Consider the following 11,573-nt stretch of genomic DNA (forward strand, 5'->3'; position numbering starts at 1 on the left):
CGGAATACCGGACACGCTAAGACTCTCTATTTACGTTCATGTGCGAGTATTCTGTCACGTGTACTTTCTAAATCTGCACAGGCATAGTATACGTCTATTTCTAGACGTCTTCTAGACATATTTCTCTAGCGCATATAATCAGTTATACTATATCGGGCGTCTGATACACTAGCGGCAATCGTCACCTTCATCGGTCGCCTTTTATTTATGGCGCGCTCTGGTGCATGCGCATGTGCCTCGTTCATCGTGCTGCGTGCTGCGAGGCTAGAAAAAGAGAAGAATAAAATATAGCCTCTTCTGCTCCTGCCATCGGCCTGAACGGTTCCATGTCCTTTAGCTCGCCGGCTCACGCATTGTTATAGTGGACCAAACCTCGGTCCCTATGACTACCTCTGATTCCCCTATTGGTTTTTGGTTTTTCGTGCGCATGACCTATGAACGACATGCTACAGTGGTTGATATAAAGCCGTAAACGTTAAGATGCCTGTGGACGCGAGATTACCATAAGTATTTTTATTTTGTAAAAGTACTGTAAGTTGGGCGAGTTGGTCGCTATTCATCTTGAAACTGCAGCGCGCACACAAGAAACGAGGACAATAAGGCAAATGTAACAGACAGGCGCCTGTCTGTTACCTTTGCCTTATTGTTTTTGTTTCTTGTGTGCGCGCTGCAGTTTCAAGATGTATTTTTATTCTATGTACACTCATGTACACCCAATTAGCCAACGTGTGTAGGCTTTCACATTCGCGACGAATAACAAACAGCTGTGACGGAGATGCTCCTCTTAAGCTACGCACGGCGCGCGATGATATGTGTTGCAAGAAACTTCTACTGTCCGCTCGTATAAGAGTAGGAGGGGGAGGAGGAGAGAAATAGAGAATGCAAGGATGGTAATGAGAGAAGCGCACGCAAAAACTTGTAGCGCTAGCGCATTCGAACAAGTGCGGCAACCGTTGTCGGCCGCGCTGGGCTTGTGTTCTTGCGAAACGTACGTCATCGCCTCGCACCTGGTGTATAGGGGCTAATTTATGCGAACGTATAGGGGCCGCCGGTGTACGTGTGTCCGCATTCCCTAGGGACGTCGTGTCCACGCCTTTCTTGGCTCACGGACACGCGAGCTGATTCGAAGTGACGCGTACGTGTACTCAGCCGAGGTGTACATATAGTGTTGTTTAGAACCACTGACTGTTGAGCAAGTTGGTATTGGGGATTCACGTTAGTGTAAGGCAGGCGTTTAAACGCAGACAAAAGAAGTGACGAGAAGGACAACACAAAGTACGACTACCCAAATGCGCAGTCGAAAAGTTTTGCGCCTTCCTTCTTTTCCCGCCACTGTGCGACTTTACAGTTGATAGTCGAGTCAAATCAAATCAGACTTTATTCAAACATTCGGGATGCTGAGGGCCGTGGTCAAGAAAGCCGCTTTATACGTACACGGACTGCACTAGGACTACGACTCAGTACAAACGGGAGGGACAGGCGAATACAGTCGAGCAAGAATATACTTAACGCAAAAGACAATGAAATTGCGCACACATGAGCAAAACAATATTCTTCAAGGACGCATCGTGACTACAGATCCCCTAACAAGCATAAACAAATGGTACATGCTGTACAAGAATAAAAAAAAAGGGGAGGAATACACTACATTGCAGTAAACAGAATATAAGCACTAGGTCTGCGGTATAGGAAGGACTACAAATGCGATGTACCGAATCGCTCGCTATAAACGAAATAGTACATAAAGCGCTAGTCCAACAATAGTGTACAAAAAGCGGAAAGCGCGGTGTAAACAGTACATTAAGTATTAGTTGAACAGCCGCATACAAAAATGCGGGTAAGTGTCGTAATTGATATTTTCAGGTTGCCCGACTTTGTATCGTCCGTTTCATTCTTTCCCGGCGTCCCTGTTTGCACGCCTGCCTTTCAGTGTATATGGTTTCCGAAACACATTACATACTATAGTAAATCTTGGATTTCTCCGAGCTAACTTTTAACCACGTAAATCGTTTTAAAGTGCTGCTAAAGATAACTTTTAAATCTATCTGCGTCAATAAATTAGCCTTATTCAGTGACAAAACTGCGCCAATGCCCCTCCATGACGTTTTCCGTAAGCCCGTAAAAGCGCGTCGATCAATGGGCTTCAAAAAGTGTCACTCTTAACGGGATGCAGCGATAGTAACTCCCCACGTAGCTCATGTCGCCGGCACTTTGCAAAAAAAAAAAAAAAAAAAAAAAAAAAAAAAAAAAAAAAAAAAAAAAAAAAACTTCATTTATTCCTTCCGTCTCGCATAAGAATTTCGTTTACTCTGGACGGCGTGCACTGTTCGCTAGTCGTTATACACGGACGTCCCGACATGGAAACCGGTGTTGCGTAACCGTAGGTCCTAACTGTTTTCGAGACGCACGACCGCACGGGAGCTCGAAGCCGCCCCACCCCTCCTTGTTTGTCTCTCCATGTCGCTCCATTTGCCAAAGGGTAACCGAAAGCATATATATATGAACGCCATCTACCGGAACGCTCGCACCCGAGCCGACGGCCGGCTCCCAAACATTAGTCTCGCAGAGGAAGGAGTTCCATCATCATTCTAGCAAACACGCGAAGCCATTAGGGGCGACGACAGCGCCACCCTGTGTGCGTCCGCACACCGTCGTCACGGACCGGCGACTGGGTCGTCCGTGTCGAATCCCGTGTCCCATTCCAAAGCAGCCTATCCCGTCGTGCCGGCCTCAGTGGCATTAGCGTTCTACACTGTAAAATAATGCGCACACTTAAAAGTGGAAAAAAAAAAAGATGTAAATGCGGTCTATAACTCACATCCTAACACCTACGGTGTTCGGGCGTGAGTTATAGACACATTTACACTCGTAGGTGTTAGGGCGTAGGTTATAGACACATTTACACTCTTTTTCACTTCTAAGGATGAGGGTGTGAGTTAATTATAGACGGATTTACACCCTTTTTCACTTCTAAGGGTGAGGGTGTGAGTTAATTATAGACACATTTACACCCTTTTTCACTTCTAAGAGTGAGGGTGTGGCTTATAGACAGATTTACACCCTTTTCCGCTTTTACGGGTGAGGGTTAAGTCATAGACACATTTACACGCTTTTTTAACTTTTAAGGGTGAGAGTGTGAGTTAATCATGGACACATTTACACCCTTTTTGTCTTCTAAGGGTGAGGGTGTGGCTTATAGACAAATTTACACCCTTTTCCACTTTTACTGGTGAGGGTTAAGTTATAGACACATTTACGCCATTTTTTCACTTTTAAGGGTGAGGGTGTGAGTTAGACACATTTAGAGGCTTTTTTTGCTTTTAAGGGGGTAGATTAATTATTTTACAGTGTATTGCTAGGCACGACGTCGCGGGTTCGACTCCCTGCCTCGGAGGCTGCAGCTCGGCGGGGGCGCAAATGGAAGATACGCTCGTGCGCTTTAGGGTTTAGGTGCACGTTACAGAACCCCAGGTGGGCAAAATTTAACCGGAGCCTACCACTGTACAGCGGACCTCAGCCATGACCCACTGTGCAGGTTCGGGAAGTCAACCACCGCGCAACGTAATTTAATTTCGCGCCCTCTTTACTCCGGTTTTAGCTCATACGTGTGCTGTGTGTTTCTACATGGTGCAGCAGAAGTTATTTGATGAGAGTATATGCCTGAATTCACCCCCCCCCCAAAAAAAAACAAAAAAAAAACTACCCGGTTCTTGTTTCGGGGACCGGTACCTAGAAATCATTTAGGTTTTGTTCGTTCACTGGCTTTAACGTCAACTTTGAGGAGAAGCAGTGGCTAAAGGGGTTGAATTTGCAGACACCGAATAACCTTTACAAGTAATCGAAGAAAATTTGTTATGTTTTTACTGACTTATTCCTGCGCTCTATTGACTTTCTGTTGAAATGCAATGACAAACATTACTTTGTTTTGCAAAAGTAGATTTTTTTTTGCTCCGATGGCTTTCCGTTGAATACACTATTTTTGCAGGAATATAATACGTGATATTTGCCTGCCTCTTCTTTATGTTTTCGATCGTCTTGTGTTTTCTGTCGTTTATTTACTTTGATTTATACTTTTGCCACACAAGTCCATTCGAGAGTGCTCGATTCAACCCTGATACAGCGTTGCCACACTTCATTTTCAAGCGCGCTTGACTTCAAAGCTGCTACACTCGATCATGCGTCGTGCTTCGTTCCCAATATCAGCTTCAATAATTACCCAAACTGCCCGTGTGACAGATTTATCCGCATCAACTCAGGCAGGCGTTCCCGTTTCCCCAAATGGGCCAAACCATATCGTCATCGTCGCCACTGTCGTCAATAATTCGTCATAATCTTCATCATTACGATCATCTCCAATTCCCGAGACGCGTGCATCACGCATAGCTTTAACAAAAGTTTCGCTTTCGGTTTTATTAAGGAGTCCCGGGGTTATGACTGGTGAAGCGGACCGCTGTCCCTGCAGTGGTGGCAGCACCGTCCACAGCTCACGCGCTACGCGTTTGGCTTGGACGCATTGCTTCCGAGATCACAGCGCTACGTTTCCGTGCGCCAGTCTCGGAGGCTTTCCCTGTCGCGACGGACGACATTTTGTTCGACGCTGCGGCGCGCGCATTTATCATCGCGGGCCCTTTCACCTCACCCGGCCGTCATGCGCCGCTGGCCGCGTATTGCACACACACACACACACACGCGCGCACGCACAAAGTTCTTTTGTTTCGTCCACTCTTGCGTGCTTTGTGTTGTTTTGTTCGCGCAGCGTGGAGTAAAGAGAGATACGAGCGCTCATGCGATTGCGTGCTAGCGTACGTGGTTGGTTGCGATGACGATGAATGGGAGCGAACAGCTAGCCGAGCTTCCTTTGTGTGCTCTCGCGTTGCACCGAACCGTGCCCTTCCCGTTCGTCGGCTGGTTCGTTTGCTCAGCTCAACGTGCGTTCTGTTTGTTTGTTTGTTTATTCGTTTCTTCTTCTTTTTTTTTCTTTTTTTTTTTACAGATGCTTCTTCCTCTTATTGTCCGGGAGCGCTTGAGTAGTCAACCTCATCACCCTTCTCTTCACTCTACGTCTTCCATCGCTCACTTTTTTTTTTTTTTTTTTTTTGTTCGCACGATCGTATCGTTATCATCCGTTTTCCTGTCGGCTGCTCGCTGTCGTCTGTTCAGCCTATCCCGACAAAAGCCGTTACTCGTTATAGGAATTCTCCTGTGTTTCTGTTGACTTTGTTCCATTCAGTCGACTTTCTCTTGAAACGCAGTTGAGTGCCATGCATGATTTCTGCGCTGAGGGTAGCGTTGACGCATTGAAATACTACGATATTTACCGTGTGTGTGGTTGGCTTTGGGACGACCTGCGTTTTACCATCTTCGCTTTTCGCAGCGATGGTTTCTTCAGCGATACTTTCTACGCGTATCGTGCTTCTCAAATACATACTTCCATGCATTTTTTCATGTGCATTTGTCAATGAGAGGGCGATAAAAAGATGTTTTCAGATGGGCCGTGATAACCGTCTTTAATTTCTTTACGTGATCGTGGTGCGCTTGATTATCTTGGTTCATTTCGCGCGGCGCGGAGAACATTGTCGCGTATATTTGATATTCTTATCGTAGACCTAACTTAAGCGTTTTGTTTTATTTTTGCTGTCTTTGTTACGTTCGAATTAGGGGCACCTATTATGCTTCGTGTATAAGCATCCAACTCCTCCTATTGGGACACCCCAAACTCCTCTGTTTAGCAGTTTCTCAATAACTGTCCGCAATATATATGATTATCACAGATTATACTTGGGGATAAGTCGAGCCAATTGAACAAGCTTGATTTTTAAAGCGAAGCTCGGGCATCATAGTTCGGTATAAAATCAGGCGTTCGTGTTGTGCTCTTGCGGATACCCTTACAAAAATAATGCATGTTATTCAATTGCATCTCAAAAGATATTATATTCAGGACTACAGAATGTCAATAGAAACACAACAGTGTCTCTAGTGATTTTTGGAAGCGGTGCTTTAGCCTGTCCGCGAACTTGCCGTTTGCGGTTCACCCATTTACTGTATGCGTAAACGTGCGCGCCCGCGTTGGTGGCGCCACCTGCTGGCGCACAAGCTCAAACAGCCAAACACGTAGCTATTACTGCGATGACCGTGTGTATTATGCCTCGCTGCTAGTGTAAATTTTTGGCAGCGGTGTAATCGGTGAAACGTTACCTTTTTAAACGTTTTCTTTTTCGACAAGAACACTCGTGGAACACTAAAACATGTTTATAAAGCATCGTGGTTAGACGAAACGTCAGCAGGTGTCGCCACCACCGTTGGTGTTTCGTGCACCTCTCCGGTAACACCGTAAACCACAGACGGCAAGAAGTTTGCGCTCAAGCTTAAAAACTCTCCGTTAACCTAACCTGATGGAGACCGTAGGACGACTTCTTTCCAGAGTTGGTGGGATAATGAGGCACTTTATTTTCTTTTCGGAAGCGTTCTTTCCTTTCTTTCTTTCTTTCTTTCTTTCTTTCTTTCTTTCTTTCTTTCTTTCTTTCTTTCTTTCTTTCTCTTTCTTTCTTTCTTTCTTTCTTTCTTTCTTTCTTTCTTTCTTTCTTAGTATTCTGCCTGGTGTCGTTTGCCTGAACGTGCTTGTATGCGCTCCAATCCCCGCTTTCCAGCCTACTCGCTATATAGCGCAATCCCGCTTTTGCATATTTAAAAGCCCACCTCCCCCTCCGCCGAGGCATTCCGTTACGTAGATTTATAGTACCACTCACGCTGCGTGATTTGCTTGCTTGGTTTGCTTGCTTGCTTCCGCGTCGTAGGAACAGAGCGTGGATGCATTTTTTTTTTTTTTTTGTGCCGCAATTTTGGAGTAGCAGTAAGAACAGCGACGATAGATAGAACCGTCGTGGGCACGCACACTCCATGTTGGTTCTTTATCGTCCGTGTATCGTATTCCTGTGCCGCCATTCTGGTAAAATAACTAGAACACGTGCCAACATCGTGCTTCATAAATGGATGACTATTATTACTTTTTTTTATACGTCTGGCGTTCGAGTGCGTGTTTCAGACAGGTCTGCCTTTCCTCAAGCGATTCGCATAAAAAAAAATAAAACATACAAAACTGCTTGACTGAAAAGAATATTTCTTCTTCGTACTTACTGTTACATACAGTATATTACTCTCGCTTACGTCTATTGTGCTCATAATATGCAGAGTAGTGTTATTAATTTGTTATTTAAGTTTACTGATACAGTTTTCTTTTGTAATTATTCTTAGGCGTTCCGATCCGGAAAGAGCGAGGGCAACGTTCGTAACTGCACGCGAAAAACAAAAGGGAGTGCAGTCGACTACTTCAAGGGGGTGTAAATTGCGCGACCCCTATTTAACTCCCTTTACGAGAGTTCTAGTTGTTTCCTTGGAGCACGCCGGCTTTCATTTAGAGAAATAAACGAAATAATTTAAATAAGCAAATATCTGTTCTTGAACGTGCCAGTCTCATACGTGTTCTCCGTTTGGTTTACCGCGCCATTTCCCCGCGCGAAACTGTACACCAAAAGCTGCATTATTCGTTCTTTATCGTTGATGTTTTTTTAGGGTGTCGTTCTTCGTGCCGAAACCAGCGGAGTAAACCTAACGATGTCTTTACCATCGGGGCCCTGTTTAAGTTATATTCTTACACGTGTTCTGTCCGCCTGTAAAGCCCAACTGTTCTAACGTCGGCATGTGATTTCTCTCTCTCTGACGCAGCAGCTCCCGTCTCCAAGTCTGAGGACCTACTTGAGGCGTACCAGGTCTCCTGTCAGAAACATGGCGTGGAGCCACTCTCCAGGCTAGTGCAGCAGCTACAGGTGAGCGCCGTTGATTTCATGATTTCGGGTGGGGGGGGATGTCTCGCTCGAAGGATGTCTTGTTCAAGGGATGCCCCAAGGATTTGCTCGAGGGGGGATGTGTTGATCGAGAGATGTCTTGTTCAAGGGATGTCAAGGGATGTCTCAAGAATGTGCTCAAGGTGTTATGTCTTGCTCAAGGAATGTCTTGTTCAAGGGATGTCAAGATGTCTCGAGGATTTGCTCAAGGGGGAAATGTCTTCCTCGAGGAATGCCTTGTTCAAGGGATGTATTGTCAAGGAATGTCTCAAGGATTTGCTCAAGGGGGGAAGTCTTGTTCAAGGGATGTTTCAAGGATTTGCTCAAGGGTTGTCTTTTGCTTTCTTCGTCTTCGTTACTAGGGGCTATTCGAAAGAAAAAAAAAAAAACGCGTGCTGGCGAGCATTTCATGCAGACGTGTGTCATCTGAAAGTACACAGACCTTACTCAGCGGTTTCCTTTAGTGGCCTAAGCGTGGGCATGCACTTGGATTTCGCGTGGGCGTAGACCCGCACGCAATTCCCGCTTTTTCGTGCTCCGGTAAATTGAACGCGGAAGCCCTCGCTCTGGCGAAGCTATCTGTCTGCGTATATCCCATCGCTGCCACCACATGCAGCGAACGCCTCCGGCGGCAAGTTCAAGACGTTTTTACCTGGACCCAGGCACCGTACTTGTTTCGTTGTTGTTGTTGTTTACTTGTTTCTTTTGTTGTAGCCCCAATTCGTGGCTTCTGCCCACGAGAAGGGATTGGTTATACTGGAGGTAATGGACAGTAGACATACAAAATAAGAAACAGCCAGCAAATTAAGCATGAACATTGCCTCAAGCGGAACCATCTTTTTCCATCTGCTTTCTCTTCCTGTTTTTATGGTATTTTTCCCCTTGCTTACTCGGTACTTATATAGGAAGCCCACGACGCCCAATATTTGAAATTAAAAATTTAAGAGAATTCATATATCTCTGAACCTCGTAGGCGAACGTATATATATATATATATATATATATATATATAATAACGCTTTTCCCATACATTCACCTAAAAGCTGTGTCTGTACAATGTCTGTACCGGAGTATATTGAAATGCGTTAACGCCTTTCGATGCATTTTAGTGCAGACACTGCGAAAAGAAAACCTGAAAAAGAATGAAAGATATATAGGACGTAGTTAGGCATAATGTGTGACCTTGCGAAACGCAGCTGACATTTGGCACTTATTCACGAGACAGGCATCGCAGAAAGCGGCCACCTTCTTCGGTGCACACGAACAGAAAAGACGCGGATATTGCGCGTCGGCGGCGAGGTGCAATCAACCAACCCACGCCGCATTGAAGATGGAGGCCTTTGTCTTGCTCGGTAACAGTGTCACGTAGCGAAAGGACTCACCTGAGCGCATGGAAACGCGCTGTTTTCGGTTCCTCTATAGGCTTCAACGAGGCAAAGAATGTATTGTGCTGTCGTAACCCTCATTCATATCTAAATGACGGGCTGCAAGGCAGCTTCTTGGGGAGGAAGTGATCCTTCGTAGTAGAATCGTGCGGTATATTACGTCTCATTTCAACAGAATACAGTGGAATCTCGTTGATATGATCTTCGTGGGAACCGGAAAATAAAACTTATCATCCGAAATCGTGTTATCCGAAAATAATCTTATATAAGAAAGACACGTATTATACCGAAAAACGTACAATGAAGAATCGTATCAACGAGATCTCGCTATGTGCTCGGAGCAACGAAAACTAATAACAACGACGAAATAGTTTTTTTTTGTATAAATACTTTTGAAAGGTGAACAGGGGGGACGAATCAAAGATGGAAGCGACTTGCATAAAAGGCAGCGAACGCTGCATTTTGTCAAGATGTGCTTTTTAGTTTTATTCTTATTGGCGCAGGTCGGTTTGGGCGCTTAGCTCCGTCGCCTTAGCAACGTTGTTGGCTCGGTCTGCCGCTAAAAAACCTGAGACAGATTCTGCGTATACAGATGGGCGCAAATATGGAATGGAAGGCCGACTTGATTGCTGTTGCAATTGATCATACGTCGATCAAGACATCATCAAAGAACGGGCGTGTGCCTCACAACAAATGCATCACATATACTCATCTGAAATGAACTTATCGAGAGTGTATTTAAAACACCTTGTACCTCTTTCAAGCTGAAAGTTATCAGAAGCACATCTGATAGCTCATATCGGAATCTAAAAAAATAAAAATAAATCAACAAAAAAAAGTTGGCAGCGCCTTTATCGAAGAACGTCATAACGATCAATCGCGAATCTACAAAATTATGCGTATGGGTATATTTCTGTATTTCTGCACAGAATTGCTGTAGAAAACAATTTCAGTATGTCTAAACGACAGATTGAAACATCACTTGCTGATGCGTGCTGAAGTCGAGGTTCTTGTGTTCCAGTAAAAATGTGCTTGATACTTCCGCTACGTGCAAGAACTGTAATCCATTTAGACTTATACTACTTTGAGTGAAAGGCGAGCATGAAAAAAAAAATAGATATTCGAAACACGAAAGCGGCTCATAGGACGATTGGCACTTGAAGTGATTAACAGTCATGGAATTAGCAATATGTCGCGGAAGCCAACGTTTCGACCGAGGGACTTGTGTTCACCAAGGAAGCAACTGCCCCGACGAACTCCGATCAAGGAGCGACACTTCTTGCCATTTCTAATCGCTACACATGGAAATTCTAATAACAAAACGACATCATCACTATTCACAAACTTAACCGGGTACAATAGCGTTAAATGAAGCATCGTCAAAGAACTGTGATAAAAGGGGAAAATTGTCGTCCAGCCGACTGTAGCACGAAACTACAAAAGGAAACACATGTGGTTTTCCTCCGCCTTGTCGGCTTCCGCTGAACTGATTTGCCATAACATAAGAATTATGTAGAAGCGCGCCATTGAAAAAAAAAAAAAAAATACTCCCCTTAACTCCCATATTGAATAACATAATGCGACATACGAAGTATAGGACAAAATGGATTTTTATGTGGGATCCTATATGCTTCGTACCGATTATTGCATACGGGAGTTATGGGGCAAATTGTCTGTTGGTAATAGAAATAATATTTCCAGCTGTCTTAGAAATCGCAGGTACTCATCGTCTCTTTATCATGAGCAGACGACACGGAGGCGGATCAAAAACCCCACGTAATATTACTGCGTGGCTCTCGGTTTGCTTCTCCAATTTTCTGCAGAGATTCTAAGGAAAGGAGTGCATAAGTACACTTCCACTACCTGTAAAATGCATGTCCGAGGCAGTATTTACCTCTTGAAGGTTAGCGCCGTGTTCAGAAGTGTCGTCGGAGCCAACTGATGAAAGTATCAAATAAGGGCTATTTTACATCAGCCGCCAAAGTTACTCCGGCTATCCGTCAGTTTCTTGTCAGGAGAGCGGTTGAAGTTTTCCTCCGAAATCCAGGCCGCAAGTTACATTGCGAAGGAACTCATCAGTGGCGTGTGGCTTTTAACCTAAAACAGAGCAACTTGAGACTGACGCTTTTCTTGTGTTCCAGTAAACGTGTCGTATCGTATGAGGTCGTTAAATGGACACACACACACACACACACCATCGTACGCGCACGTCTATGCCCTGCGTCAGCGCTACCGACAGAAAAGTATTGGAGCGGCCGTGACCCTGCTGTGTTGCTGAAGGTCGTGGTCTTTCTGATTCGGCAAGGAGATAGCCTTGTTTCATTCGCGCGAAAGAACGGGGATAATG

At 44.9% G+C, this 11,573-nt stretch overlaps 1 protein-coding gene across 1 annotated transcript in view; it reads left to right on the plus strand.

Moving 5' to 3' along the window:
- The first annotated feature begins 2,923 nt into the window (after positions 1–2,923).
- Positions 2,924–11,573, plus strand: part of LOC119458789 (protein phosphatase 1 regulatory subunit 37-like) — a 148,627-nt gene continuing 139,977 nt past the window's right edge. Inside the window, exons 1-2 of the mRNA XM_049671431.1 lie at positions 2,924–2,931; positions 7,676–7,823. Of these exons, the coding sequence (XP_049527388.1) occupies positions 2,924–2,931; positions 7,676–7,823 (156 nt within the window). The remainder of the gene's footprint in view (positions 2,932–7,675; positions 7,824–11,573) is intronic.

This window comes from Dermacentor silvarum, chromosome 7 (assembly GCF_013339745.2).
Source record: "Dermacentor silvarum isolate Dsil-2018 chromosome 7, BIME_Dsil_1.4, whole genome shotgun sequence".
Classification (NCBI taxonomy): domain Eukaryota; kingdom Metazoa; phylum Arthropoda; class Arachnida; order Ixodida; family Ixodidae; genus Dermacentor; species Dermacentor silvarum.